Genomic DNA, 15,122 nt, shown 5'->3' with positions numbered 1-15,122 from the left:
TGCCAATTTGACAGATGACATAATACAAGAGATCTAGGAGGTTGTATAGCTTGACCAACATCTCACAGCAAGTAAGCAGGACTTGAAGTTTAAACCCAAGACTGCTGATTCCAAAGCCCTTACACCTCAAAAATATAGAATTTATGACAATTGCTGCTAGTTTCCTCCTTTAAGATCTGTCCTCCCTGTTTTGCCCATTATAGAACCCCTGACTATCACATTACTAGCCCACACAAAGGCTTCATTTCCCGTCCTTCCTTGCAACTAGGAGTGGCCTAGGGACAGAATTTGGGCCAATGAACGTAGGCGGAAATGTATGCTTCTCCCGGGAAGGCGACTTAAAAGCCTCCTCAAAAGCCTTAAAAGTCTCTACTGGTCTCTCTTCCTGCTGACTCAGTATGGACGTGGTGGGTGGATGGCAGCCACCATGTTGGGTCTCAAGGTGCAAACCACTTGCTGACAGTCCTGGGGCAACAAGACAGTTACATGCTTAGACTTCCTGTCATACATAGACAACTGAACCCCAATATGGAAACTTTTCAAAGTTTATAAAAAGGACCCCAGGGAAAGGAGCTCTACCAGGTCAAATGTTGTGTTCTCACTGGCTCTCTTTCCGATGCTCATCTGTTTCAAACAGTTTCTGCTGACTGACTCTAAGAAGCCACTTCAACTCAGCTAGCTTCCTGGCTGGCTCAGCTTGTAAAGCATCCAACTCTTGCTCTTAGAGTCATGAGTTCAAGTCCCACGCTAGGCGTAGAACATACTTAAAAGAAAACACTTATTTTATGGGGCTCCTGGGGGGTTAGTGGGTTAAGTATCCAGCTCTTGATTTTAGCTCAGGTCATGATCTCACGGTTTGTGAGATCGAGCCCCAGAGCGGTCTCCGTTCTGAGCGCAGAGCCTGCCTGGGATTCTCTTTCTCCCTCTCTGCCCCTCCACCATTCGTGCATTCAAGCACTCTCTCAAAATAAATAAATAAACTTAAAAAAAAGTAATTTCAACTCAAAAGTAGGAGTAGCTGAGCAGCCTCCCTTTGGATAAGAGCACCTCCCAGGACTCAGGTGCAGGCTTAGCCTTGAGTTATGTGGTTTGTAACCATGTTTAAAATTACTTTTATGCCAGAGAGTCAGGCTGTATCCATCCAGGGGGAGCTGTCAGCTGAGGCTTCACAGAGCTACAGAGCTGGAAAGGTCTTAGAGAAATCTAGTCCCCTCACTTTCTTTGTCATGCATTGAAAGCCACTTGGATATTAACCTTCTTCTCAGAAGCACATGTCTGCTCAGGGTGAGAAGTAGTATTTCAATAAGGACCCTGTTCCAGTGGAATGAAACCCTAAACTGTTGTGCTCCCCATCCCTCCCTCCACTCACTCCCCCCTCCAGGCCCCCCTCAGCCAAGGGAATTGTCTTGGCTTCCCTCTGAGGACTTTAGCAAAAAACAACTGCTTTGCTGTGACCTCTTCAGGAAGTGGCTTCAGACAATTAAACCACAAACATGTAGTAGTGATCACTTTTAATAATCAAAACTTCAGGAAAAGGCTGGAACCCAAATTGCCACAGCGTGGGAAATAGTTAGTCTTTGGCAGGCCCAAAGGAAAAAGAATCCGTTCTGCAGAGGTTTGCAACAAAACATTCCTCTCCCGCCCTACTTTCTTTCAAAGTGTCTTTAAATTACAGACAATTTGACATTTCCTGAATCTCAGTTGACCTTCTTACTGGAAGAAAGAAATTTTAAAGGCAGCTGGTTCCAAGAATTTGAATGACAATTCTTTTTTTCTTTTCCACACAACTATGTCTCACTACACCCAGGGTACGAAAACGGAGGAATAAGATGAAAAGCAGGGCCAGGCATAAGAAAATGACCAACAATGTGTGGAGAGTTCAATGGAGGAGAAAGAACACAGGAAGGTGGAAAGAGCTGGCGGCACCGCGCTGAGCCCGGCACCCTGCTTGCCACCTTTGATCCCTGGTGTCAGCCTCCTGCTCACGGATGATACACATAGCCTAAGAGTGGGTAGCTGTTTGCTTCACCTTTTAACTTAATTTTGAAAAATTCTAACAGACTAAAAAAGTGAGAAAATGGCATTTCACTTAGATTCACCAATTATTAACATTTCACTTTATTCTCATTCTCTGCCTCTCTCTTTCCTTCTTCATACATGCATAGATACATACACATATATACACATATATACATATAGACACACGTATATACAGACACACATATATACCTACACACATATACATATACACATATAGACATACACGCACATATACATACATATATACACACATACGTATACACATATATACAGATACATACACATTTGCATACATATACATAACATACACATTCACATATACATATTGTTCCCCAGAACACTGGAAAATTACAGACATCCTCAAACTTCACCCCTAAATACTTTAGAATGCATGTAGGAACACATGTTTTAGCAGATTGAGAACAAATAAGTAAGTAAATGATAGCTCCAGAGATTAATCTTCAGGCATTTAAAAGGATTAAACATCTTGGGGCGCCTGGATGGCTCAGTGGGTTAAGCGTCCGACTTCGGCTCAGGTCATGATCTCACAGTTCGTGGGTTCGAGCCCCGCATAGGGCTCTGTGCTGACAGCTAGCTCACAGCCTGGAGCCTGCTTCAGATTCTGTGTCTCCCTCTCTCTCTGACCCTCCCTTGTTCACGCTGTCTCTCTCTCTCTCAGAAATAAACATTAAAAAATTTAAAAAAAAAAANCTAGCTCACAGCCTGGAGCCTGCTTCAGATTCTGTGTCTCCCTCTCTCTCTGACCCTCCCTTGTTCACGCTGTCTCTCTCTCTCTCAGAAATAAACATTAAAAAATTTAAAAAAAAAAAAAAGGATTAAACATCTTACCCTATAGTATATTTTAATGTATCTCTTAATTCACCGAAAAGATTAAACTTTGCTTTATTTCTATCTTCACCTTGTTCCCAGAAGATTTTAGGCAGCTGCCCATCTCTGAGTCAGGCAGTACAGTCATCCAAAAAAGCAAAACAAAGGTGACGATCTTGAATATTAATGAAGTCAAAGAGCTATCAGGCCCTACTCATACCATTCACCCACCTCCAGTTTGTAAAATAAATTCCTAAAAACTGACACATGTTGTTGCAGGCATGTGGTATGAAACCTTTTGACACCCAAGGGAAAAATAAATATTTCCATCAGTGTTAAGCTTGGAAACTTTTTTAAATTTAAAGCCGAAGCAAAATAAGAAGTATTTTGAACTAAGCCTCTGGAAAACACAGGATGTTAAGAGCTTAGGGAATAAGGAGATCCTCTAGTTTCAGATGCAGAGAAATCTATGACCAGGTTTGAGGTAGCTTTTTTTTTTAAAATATACTTTGAAATATATTTTGAAAAATAAAATATTAAAGCAGAACCCTTGATGGGTTGTCCACAAATGATTTTGGTCCTACAGAAAAGAGAGAAGCTAGTTTCTCCACCAAACCACACTCCCCCCGCACCCCCCGTCCCGGAATTCAGAGAACTCAGTGCAGCATGGTGAACTGTTTCCAGTCTGCATGGCCATGTCAGAATGAGAGCGCCTCAGTGTCCTTGACTCTGGCGGGGCCTGGGAGATGGAATTGCTTACTGGAAGCCATGGCACAGTAAGACCCATCTTTGGGCCATGATGGGCTGAATCTCAAAGGGAAAACCTGGAGAAGCTAAAACTTGGCTCCAACAAGGGCTACATGGTCTCTTTATGTTTTACTTTCTGCCAACACGTATTCTTTCTCTCTAAAACCTCCCATTTCTTATCAAATCTTTTGAGCTTGGCCAACTTCTGCCCCAAGAACCATTGACAAAGAGGCTCAACAAATCAACCCAACTCATCTCCCCACTCATTCGAATCCTCTGCTCACACTTTGCATTCCCAGTAAGCCTGAGGCATTCAGAGCCCCCAGCGAGTTGGATCATCAACCAGCACACTTCCTTCACCTTCTTCCTGCATCAGGTCCTCTTACAGGCTAGCCCCTAACAAGACCCACCCCTCTAGCTCAGAATAATTGCCATCATCCTGGAGAATGGCTGATGTGGAGTGGAAGCTCCTCCCACGAGGCCCTCAGCACCCACAGTATGATTCCACCATGCTTTCAAGTTCTCCCAGCCCAATATTTGTATGAGAGGAATTTGTTGCTCTGAACAATTCCAGAGGGCTGAACTTATGAGTCTGGTAGAATGCATCACCCCATTATAAACATGAAGCAATGGAAATAGACTCAGATACATTAAAGAACTTACCCAAGGCCACAGAGCTAATGGAATGATAAAGCGGAATGTAAACCTGAGTCAACACAATACTTAGCCTTGGTACTCATGCTCTGCTCTGTAGAAGCACCAGAACCTGGACCTGGAGGGGGCTCTGGAAGCCATAAAACTCAGCACATCATCCAAACACTCTTCCCAAACCCAGCATCCTCCATTGATGGCCAAGTTTACCCCTCATTAGATGGACACTTTGAGTCTTAGAAAATACACATGATCAGAAACCTCTGTCATTTAGGGGTGCCTGGGTGGCTCAGCTGGTTAAGCATCCAACTGTTGATTTCAGCTCAGGTCATGATCTAGCAGTTTGTGGGATCGATCCCTATATTTGGCTCTGTACTGAGGGCATGGCATCTGCTTGGGACTTTCCCTCTCCCTCTTTCTCTGCCCCTCTCACACTTGTACTCTGTTTCTGTTATTCTCCTTCTCTCTCAAAATAAATAAACATTAAAAAAAAACCCAGAAACTTCTGTTATTTCAAATGCAAATTTGCCTTCCCCTAAGCTCCACTCATTGGTCAGATTGGTCAAAAAAAAAGAAGAGTGTTTAACATGTAAACACACAATTGTAAATACATGCACACATGCACATTCAAAGCCTACCATGGAATTCTGATGCTTTCATTCAAACTGACAACTTAACGGTAGAGTCTTTAAGCACATTAGAGCAGGAGATTGAAGCTGGATTTCTGGAAGCTGGATTCACTCTACCATTAATTATCTATGTGGTCTGAGGCAAGCCACTAAGAGATTTATGCAATCTGAGTCACAGTTTTTTCATCTCTGAAATAAATACAAGGGCTGAGCTGCTAAAAGCTCCCAGGTCCCTCCCAGCTGCAAAACCCTGGGATTCTAAGTCAGTCTGGGTTTGCAGTTAGGCTTCAGCCCTGGGCACAGCTCCAGTTTCTAAAGCACCAAGTAAGGGGCCTTAATCAGATAACCACCAAATTTCATCAACTCACTTGCAGAAGTCCCAAAGCCAGAAAACAGCAGAGCCAGGGACTCAAGACCTCTGAGTTCTCCTGAGGATGTGAGCTCTAGCTCCATGGGGTAACATTAGCTGTGGGGCTGGCGTGGGACAGGAGGCAAACCCTTCGAGCTGAGTGTGTCTTTCAACCTCTTGTAATCTGAGTGTATGTAGTAAACATCATACAGTCATCCAGAAAACTTGTTCATCTGAAATACAAGGTGGGCAGAGGAAACAAGGACAAAAAGTCCTGAACAGCTGAAAGAGAAAAATAGGATCCTGGCACAAAGGCATGTATATGTTACTCACAGGAGAAGCTTTTCACCTTTCTCACAGAACCATTTTCTCTTTGCGTATATGAGTATTATCGCTTCTCAGAGTGGCAATTATATTTTCTAAAGATGGACACGACGCTATTGCCCATTTTACATGGTCTTCTATGATGTGACTGTGCCACTCTGCCATCAAATTGTGGAGTTCAACTCACCTCCCTTGAATGGGGCCAGCCTGGGACTTGCGTCTAACCAACAAAATAATGCTAGGTGAGTGCTTCCAGCTGGTTTCCTTGGGATGCTTACTCTGGGGAAAGCGAGCCACCATGTAAACTGTCCAACTACCCTGAGACCACCTTGCAAGGAAGGCCACATGTAGGGGGTAGGGTTGATAGTTCCAGCTATGTCTGGCCTCACAGGAACCCCCTCAAAGGCACCATCCATGTGAGTAAAGCCCTCTTAGACTCTCCAGAAGAGTCTTCTCACTAGCTGAGTATCACTGTTTGAACCCAATCAAACCACATGGAGCAGAAGAATTGCTTAGCTGAGTCCCTCTCAAATTCCTGACCTGCAGAAAATGTGAATTATAATAAAATGCTTGTTGTAAGCTGCTAAATTCCAGGGCACTTTGTTACGCAGCAATATGTGACCAGAACACTTCATCAAAAGCAGACTTGAGGTAGCAAATTAGAGAGACTGGGCTGGTGGAAGAAAATGTACAGAGAAGGGAATGGCAGCTGATGGCCCAATGACACAGGAGACAGAAAAACATGAAGACAGATGCAGAAAAAAAGAAGAGAAAAAAGAAAAGAAAAAAGAAAAACATGAAGACAGTTACAAGAACCAGAGTGCTGCGATCAGGAACCTTTAAGAGCAGACATCAAGAGTCCCCTCCACCTTACTGTGCCCAGCTGACAATGTCAGGGTGTTATCACAAAAAACAGCACATGTTCATGACAGTTTCCCTGAATCATGAAGAATGTTTAAATTTTGTTCTGAATCTTCTTTCTCTACACATGCAATGAGGGTAATACTCTAATCACCTTCCAATGTATTTCTCTCCTTGCTATCTCCAATTCTTCTGCCACTATAGCCCAAAGAAAAGGGAAGAGCAGAGCCCTCCCCAGAAAGGAGGGAAGGAAGTAGATGTGACATATTCCTTCCTGGTAGGAAGGGGAAGTAGAAGAAAAGGCTTTGGGGGCTCCAGGGTGAGAGGAGGAAAACCACAAGAGGAAGTAGGCATATTGGCATGCTCCTGGTTCTGAGTTCAAAAACTGAGTGCAAAGAGACACATGGCAGAAGGAGTGGGGGCGGGAAGGCAGCTGAGAACAGAGAAACTTTTGTTCTGCTTTCAAATTCGGTTTCCAGAGGAACCCCACTGTGGTAAAGCATGGCATCCTGACCAAGTGGGGGCGCCGATGAAGAAGGGAAGTAATGGCCTGGCATGTTCAAGGAGAGGGGTGCAAGGGTGAGTCTCCCACTAGGCTGAGTTCTTCAGTGATGGAGAAGAGAACGAGATAGTCCGTTGTGCTTTTCGTGGAGAATGGGAGGTAAACTGAGATCTGGGCTCCTATGGGGCTGCTATGATGGAGGACAGGGTGACCTAGAGTAGAGACTGCCAGTTATTCAGTCCATAAGAAGCAGTGTGCCCAATGTGGAAACACACCCCCAACAGGTGTTAAATTCCACTTACTTAAGCCCCAAGCTCTCTGCCCTCTGCTACCACAGCTTTCCTGGGGCTCCCCTGAGATCTTCATGGTCCAGCAACAGATACTACAGCATCTGTTCCAAGTGGTTGGTGCTCATCCCTGCTGGTTGTTAAATATTTCGAGTATCATCTGCACAAGTGGCCAGTCTAAGCCAGCAGAGAAACATGGCCGTGGCCAAGACACACAGAACCTATGGAGCCAGTGAGGGGCACACTGGACCCAACTTGGTCATTATCAAGGCTCTGATCCAGCTGCGAGACAAGACCATGGGTTTTCCCAGCCACAGACCTCTGCAGTAGATTCAGCAGGACACCCGATGACCAACCAGGTCCAGGGACATCTCCACGGAAACCAGTGAGGTCCTCAGGCCATGACGTGTGGACCACCACCCTCCCTATCCTGCCCTAGGGACATGGCTTCCCGATTGTCAGACTCCTTCCTGGCTAAGAGGTGACAAACTCTGAAAGCCTGAGCATCTACTCAAAAGAGACTGAATAAATCCAAGAGAAGCAGATGTGAGCCAGAAAGATGGGGATGATATGGTACTGCTAGGTTTAATTCCCCTTGCCTAATGAAAAGGGGCCTTGAGACCAAATGAGATTCTTATTAGAATAGTTATTAAGGGGTACCCAGCTGGCTCAGTTAAGCATCTGACATCAGCTCAGCTCACGATCTCATGGTTAATGAGTTTGAGCCCTGCATCAGGCTCTGTGTTGACAACTCAGCGCCTGGAGTCTGCTTCAAATACTGTGTCTCCCTCTCTCTCTGCTCCTCCCCCACTCACATTCTGTCTGTCTGTCTGTCTCTCTCTCTCTCTCTCTCTCTCCTTCTCCCTCTATCTTAAAAATAAAGAAACATTTTCAAAAGTTTAGAATAGGTATTAAAGGTACATTTTTTTGTCATCAATTTGTAGTGAGTATAAATTTTCACCATGCTACCTACATTTTAGAAATATTTCCTTCCAGAATTAAGTTGTCAAAAAACGTGAGTTTTTCTCTTTACGCATTGAAAGATCATCCTCCACTCTCTGGAAAATGTGCCCAACCAGAACAGCTTGTCCTCTGAGGGTCACATAACGTGGCAGCTTTCTCCACCTCTGTGTAAAACCAAACAATTGAAAACCCAAGCGGTTTTTATCTATACCGTGTGGGGAAACCCTTTGCCACAAGAAAGCCCACTGAAGCCTGAGGACAGCCCAGATGTACTGGGTTTTCCACAGACCCAAAAAGTCCCACCAAGAAGCCCTCTGCTGTCCTCTGTGGCTGAGGCCGAACGTTCTATTCACACACTGTCCCCTGGGACTGCTCTCAGCTTTGCAATACTCAACCCCCTTGTCAAAATGACAAGGTGAAGCTGGACGGTCTGAAATCCTGTTTCCTCCACCCTAACTGAGCAACATACTGTGGTAGATGGACGCACGCTCACCAACATCTGGAACTCTTCTACTTTCGGGTACACACAGGATTTCACTTCTCTGTACCCTTGAAGTTAGGCATAGCCACGTGACTGGTTATAGCCATGAAAAGTAAGAGAGAAGGATGTGGGTCACTAAGCGTTTCATTTCTGGTGCTTTACCCTCCAGCACACTTTCTCTGAGCCCTTGTTTATTGACGGAGGTCAAATAGGATCATCAGGTCATCCTTATGGGAGGCTGAGGTCTATCTACCTCCATCCATGGATTCACTCAATTGTTATCTGCATGTTGTTCTCCTTCTGTTAAGTAGGAGAAACACATATTTCCCACCCCAGCACTCATGTCAAAACAACCCCGCAGATGGTGTCCATGAATTTTCTTTTGAAAATGTCCTCAACTGGCTACAGTGAACTGTCCACAGCCTCACACAGCTGACCAATGCCAATGAGATAGCATGAGCAGAAGAAACTCGTGTTAAGCTACAGGGATGTTTTAGGTTATTTCTAACTTGGAATGATACGCACATCAATCAAAGAAAAGAATTAAGACATCGTATTTGTTTTCCACGGCTGCATAGAGATACCATGAACTCAGTGACTTAAAATGACGCCCATTCATTAGTCACACTGCTGTAGGTCAGATGTCTGGTCTCAGCTTGGATGATGTCTCTGCTCAGGGTCTAGCAGACTATCAAAGTTCAGGGTCCAATTCCAAGCGGTTTTTGGTATAAGTCAGTTCCTTGTGATTGTACAACTGGGGTCCCCACTTTTGTGCCGACTGTCAGCCAAGGCTACTCTCAGCAGCTAGAGGCCACCCGCTATTTCCTGCCCCATGGCCACCTCCACAAGATGACAGTTTGTTTTCTCAAGGCCAATAGAACAATATTGGATGTTGTTTCATGTGTCTCTGACCTCTTGACTCTGACCTCTAGACCTTTTTTTTTAAACAGTCCACCCGGTTGTGTCAGGCACACCCAGGAAAATTCCTTTTGATCACCTTCAAGTCAACTGATCAGGATCTTAAATTACACCTGCAAAATTCCTTCACCTTTGTGGTACAAGGTAAACCTAATCATTACATTCTTATATTCCCCCCTCATTCAGGGGAGGAGATATACAAGGGCATGGATCAGTGAGGGTTGTCTTAGGATTCTACTTACCGTAGACATTTAAAAAACATTCTGATGAATATTAGCTCTAGAAAATCCAGGACCCAGCCACAGCTTTGCATTCACTTCTTCCTTGCTCCCAAGTAAGAAAACCTTGTCCCAAATGTTCTGGAGCCTTGCTACTCAAAGTGTGGTCCATGACCAGCAGCATCACTTGTGAAGAGGGACAAAATCTCAGCCCCCACCTCAGACTCAGGCATCAGAATTATGGGCATATTAACAAGATTTCTAGGTGATTGAGAAGCACTGATCTTTAGACTGGCTCGTCCTTAAATAAAGTAGGCAGATGCCTACATGGAGTGAAAGCACAGCTTATATTAAATCCCCGTGCCCTGATCACTCCAGCCTTTCAGAGCAGTTTCTGAAATTTTGCTGTCAGAATCACATAATCTGATGATGATATTGAGGATGGTGATTCTAGCTAACATTTGCTGGACATCAATAAATGCTAAGACATGGGCAAAGTTCTTTTAATTTCCCCCCACATGTAATGAACTACATATTATTATTTTCACTTTAGACATGAAGACATTGAGGCTTACAAGAATTCCCTACTCTTCTATGGAAATACAAATTAAAGTGGTAGCGCCAGGATTTGCCACAACTCAGGGTGTATGTGATCATATTGTCAGAAGTTGTCAAAGCTAGTCCATGAACCACAAACTGGGGTCTGGGCTAATTCAACTTGTAAGTAAGCATTATTCAGCCAAAATGATGGTCTTACTTTTTACTGAATGTCTTTCCCAAGGGACAAGCTCATTCCAGTTGGCCACAAGCCCAATCACTCACAGTTGACTTACTGCCTGGACCCTGAGTACACTCAGGCCTGAAATCCCCAGTTAAGTCCACGTATTCTTAAATTTCCCCTTGACATTTCATGACAAATGTGGGTGGTATGAATACTTTCCAGAGATCCTTAACAACAGCACAGAGCCTCTGCTCCCTAACCTATCCCTGTCATCTGATGAGTGAAACTAATGTCTGGAAACTAAGGTACATGTCTAAGTCACATAGCAAGATAATACTAGATTCTAAATTGGGCTCTTTTAGCCCTGCAATCAAATACCACAATCATTTGCCTCCTTGTGTTTAGGAAATTATTTATGCTCAATATGAAACAGAGGTTCTTAACCAAAGTATGTTTCAGAAACGTTTGGATGGAGTTTAATACTGATTCTCAGACTTCTCTCCTATTCACACCACTGGTGAGTCAAATGCCCATTTATCTGAGATTCATCAGATAAATTACAAGTTCAGAATGCAGGGTTTGAAGGGAGGAATAAGAAGTCCCTGAATAGTTAATGGAAGGTGGGACAGTAAGGAGTGTAAGGGACAGAATAGGGCAGTGGATCTCAGCCTTAGATATACTTTGGAACTCCCTGGAAAGCTTTAAAATTTTTCTCTTAATGTTTATGCATTTTTGAGAGAGAGAGAGAGAGAGAGAGAGAGAGAGCGAGCAGGGGAGGTGAAAAGAGAGAAACACACAGAATCCAAAGTAAGCTCCAGGCTCTGAGCTGTCAGCACAGAGCCCAAAGCGGGGCTCGAACTCACAGACTGCAAGATCATGACCTGAGTGGAAGTCAGACACTTAACCAACTGAGCCACCCAGGCGCCCCTAGAAAGCTGTAAACACTATTAATGCCTGGATCCCAGCCCCCAACATTAATTGTACTGTAATTGGTCCCAGGTACAGACATTTTTAAAAGCTCCCCCAAGTGATTCTAACACTTGGCCAGGGGTGAGAACCACTGGAGCAGGGTCTCTGAGATGATCAAGTATTAACAGCTCCATCACAATTTTCCTTGTGGCCCCCCTGGGTTTGGCCCATCACCTGGCCATAGAAGTCTCCATATTGCTTTCATTTTTTTTTGCTGCTCTTTGCCACCCCCTGCCTCTGATAAGCAACATTCCTTCATTAGGGAAAATAAAGTTGATAGGAGCCTGAGGTCAAGTTTCAGACACTGAGATACCTACTGTCCCTGCAGTGACCATTTGCCCATCTGTTAAGTAGAATTCTCCTATTTAAGACCTCTGGCCACTAGCACTCATGTCAAACCCAGGAGGTCTCTGAGAGCTGTTTTGAAAATGGCCTCAAAAGGTTCTCATCCTGAAACAACTCTCTGGTCAGTTTGCCACTGGATGTAAAACTTCTTGTTGCTGCCTAAGGAAGTGGTTCTCAAAGTGTGGTCCCCGGACCCACAGCACCAGCATCACCTGGGAACGTCTCAGAGATGCAAGTTCTCAGACACTCTGCACACAAGTACTGAATCGGAAATCTGAGCAGACCCAGCAGTCTGTGCTTACTAAACCCCTGGGTGCTGGTGCACCCTCAAGTTTGAGAAGCACTGGCCAAAGGCACTGTCATGGCCATGTGCCCCCATACGGACAGCAGCTGACGGTAACATAAAAAGACAACTCAAAAGTTCGTCGGTTGTGTTTTTATGTGACAAGGATTCTGCTAGCCTCAGGGAGGGGAGGAGAGAAGTGGCCTGAGGGCCTTTATCACACAGTAGTTTGTCATAACAGCTGGGTTTTGAGGTCCAGAGGGAGCCAGGAGGTTGAAGGGACACCTGCTTATCAGCAAGACTTGGGAGGTGCTCCCAGGCAGCTGGGAATAAATGGAGCAGACAGTCTGCACAGCTCCTCTAACCCTATCCGAGCTTCCTGCTTGCCTTTTAGGGTAACCAAAGAGGCTAAAACATGGGAAAATGCAGTGAAAATGGACAAGACTGTAATGAGGGGTGAGAGAAGGTGCTCAGTTGTGTGTGTGGGAACACCACACTGAACCAGTCAAAGGAACCCACGGCCCTCTTGGGATGGCAGGACTCAGAAAGATGGGCCAGGGCAAGGGTGAGCTTGGTGGCGTAGGGTGAGTGTGGAGATGGGAGCAGCATCCCGATGCAGACCCCTGAGCCACGGGGAGGGCCTTGCAAGGTCAGGTCACTCAACTGTCTATTTACAGAAGAGGAAACCGAGACAGAGACAAGGCTGGACCCGGATCTCACCAGGCTAACGGCGGAGCTGGGAGCTCCTGAGGGCACTGGGCTTCCATGAGGGGCCAAGTCCTCCTGAGGTGTGGGATTCAAGAGAGATAATGCCAGAGAGCGAGGGCCAACATGTCGACAACACCCACAGGGCGCCAGGCTGCTCTGAGTGCTTCCCGTGACTCTCGTTCATTTACCCTTCCCACCACCTTGGGATCCTCCTCATCAAGGTCACTGTTTACAGATGGGGAAACTGAGGCACTAAGAGGTTAAACATAAATTGTGCAATGTGTTTAAGTATAAGTGGGGATAAAAATCAACTTTATTTTAAAAATTGTACCCAGTTTTATTATTTCACAAAAATGAAGCAAGATATAAAGGTAAGCTTAATGTTTCCTGGCTATTGATTACTGGGCAGCTGCTGGCCACTGGATAGATGATCTCTATCCAAATGGTGCTCCTTATTCACTAGAGTACAGAGTCTTTGACAGGCAGTCATGATATGGACACAGGTGTGACATCATACAGCTCGTAAGAGGCAAAGTCAGAATTCGAACACAGACCCTTTAGCCTCCTGACTCACACTTTACCACCACCATCTCCTTGCTACTCCTCCAAGACAACAAAGAGTCCTGGCGTCCAGCCAGCTCTGAAAGCCCCAGTGTCAGAAAAGTTACACCTACTTTAAAACAGAAACATGCCATGCTAGAAAGTTCCCTGAGTTTCCAAAGAAGAAAGCCTTTCAGTTCAGCGTAAGCTTGGTAGGCACAGCCTCCCCCGAGGTGATCTGTCTATAGCTATCAATTTCCTTTTATTGGATTTTGCACCATTTTTACCTGTTGCTTTGAATCGCAGAAGATCCTCAGAGACCCTCTGGTCCAGCCCTTTTTTGACAGAGAAACTGAAGCCCAGGAAGATCAAGGTCACCTTCATACAAGTGAAGGTAGAAGAGATGAGGAATGTCACCCAGAGAAGGCATCCAGAGACATCAGGAAAGCTACTTGAGGCTCCTTTCTGAAATGGAACCCAAGGATCCTGACCCCTCAGATCCCCCCCCCCACCGCCACTCCCTCTCTCTCTCTCTCTCTCTCTCCTCATTCTCTCTCTCTCAAAAGCCTCTTACCTGCAGCCCTGCATTCTTTGACCTTGTAGCTTCTCGCCTGGGGAAGGTTGCCAGGCCTGACTTTACCTTCAGCAGAAACTCAGCAGGCAGGCAGAGATTTATATCCTCGTCCTCCAGGGATTTCCTAATAGGGCTTGTGTCACTCTCTCTGACTGAGTGGCTGTAGACACACCTTTTCCCTCCTCACAGGGGAGCACCCTCTGGCCTATGGCTCTGGGTGCGTGATCACTCAGATGGGGAAGTGGCCAAGGAAACTGTGCGTAAGTTTCCCTACTTTTTTGTGACTCGCTAAAACTTACGTACTTCCAGCTGAGAGGTGGTTTTAAAGTGATGGGTATTCTGCCTGACCATGGCTCCATCAAAGAGAAAAGGAGGTCTTCTAGTCTTTAGCCTGTGAGATAATTGATGTCTGCCCCCATGGAGCCCTTCTGGGATAGAAAGAGAATTAAGCTTTGAGTGCCCTGTGTCCCAGTCTTATATGATTTTTAATTGTTAAGGGAAGGAAGGGGGTGACTTCCCAAATCTTTATTACAATTTGTGGAATTTGCTGAACTGAATAGTTTGTCCACTGGAAATGGAAATGCGATCCTGAGTCACGTCTGTACAAACAAATGTCTCCTAACTCCCCCTAACAGGCCCAAAGGTTATGTTGATAGTTCTTCTGTCCCCCTCACAAGCCACCAGGAGTTAGAGAGGAGGGAGCCACATGGGGGGGGGGGGGGAGTGGAGGAAGGGAGGCAGTAAGCCTGACCAGTGGCTGCCACAGGAGCTTTCCCAGAGCTCACTGGGTCCTGTGGCAAATCCTCAGATGTACAGAGCCCCTGACACATTCACTGCCTTGCTGTTGGCCCAGAAGGGCTTATGAGCACCTACCCCATTTCCCCCACACCCCTGGGTCCAGTGCCCTCCTTGATATGAACACACATCCATGTGGGAAAGGATAAAAATCTTGCTAGGACCAAGGCATGGGGCCGGGACATGAACCCTTTGGATCCCTAAGACCTCCTATTGGGCCAAATTGCATAGTGTAGACAGAGTGTCATATAGATCCCCCTGATGGTGGGTGGAAACGAATATTTATCCAAATGTCCTTAAAAATCCATGTAACTAACCTTAATGACACTTTCCATCCAATTTACTCAGATACTGAGGTTCTTACAGGTGAAAAGGCAGATAGAGAAATG

At 45.4% G+C, this 15,122-nt stretch overlaps 1 protein-coding gene across 3 annotated transcripts in view; it reads right to left on the bottom strand.

Moving 5' to 3' along the window:
- Positions 1-14,115, bottom strand: part of IL1R2 (interleukin 1 receptor type 2) — a 34,436-nt gene extending 20,321 nt beyond the window's left edge. The window contains exons 1-2 of one of the 3 annotated variants that reach the window (XM_039253128.1): positions 13,939-14,115; positions 8,669-8,755 (exon numbers count right to left, since the gene is read on the bottom strand). Coding sequence is in view for 1 of the 3 variants with exons in the window: in XM_039253126.1 (XP_039109057.1) it covers positions 13,939-13,952 (14 nt within the window). In the remaining 2 variants the exon portion in view is untranslated. The remainder of the gene's footprint in view (positions 1-8,668; positions 8,756-13,938) is intronic. The other 2 variants (XM_039253127.1, XM_039253126.1) reach the window with 2 other exon arrangements.
- Positions 14,116-15,122: the final 1,007 nt, after the last annotated feature.

Source organism: Hyaena hyaena, unplaced genomic scaffold (assembly GCF_003009895.1).
Source record: "Hyaena hyaena isolate Hyena2069 unplaced genomic scaffold, ASM300989v1 scaffold_438, whole genome shotgun sequence".
NCBI lineage: Eukaryota > Metazoa > Chordata > Mammalia > Carnivora > Hyaenidae > Hyaena > Hyaena hyaena.
The sequence above is the reverse complement of the archived record's forward strand: the minus strand, read 5'-3'. Positions and strand labels throughout refer to the sequence as shown.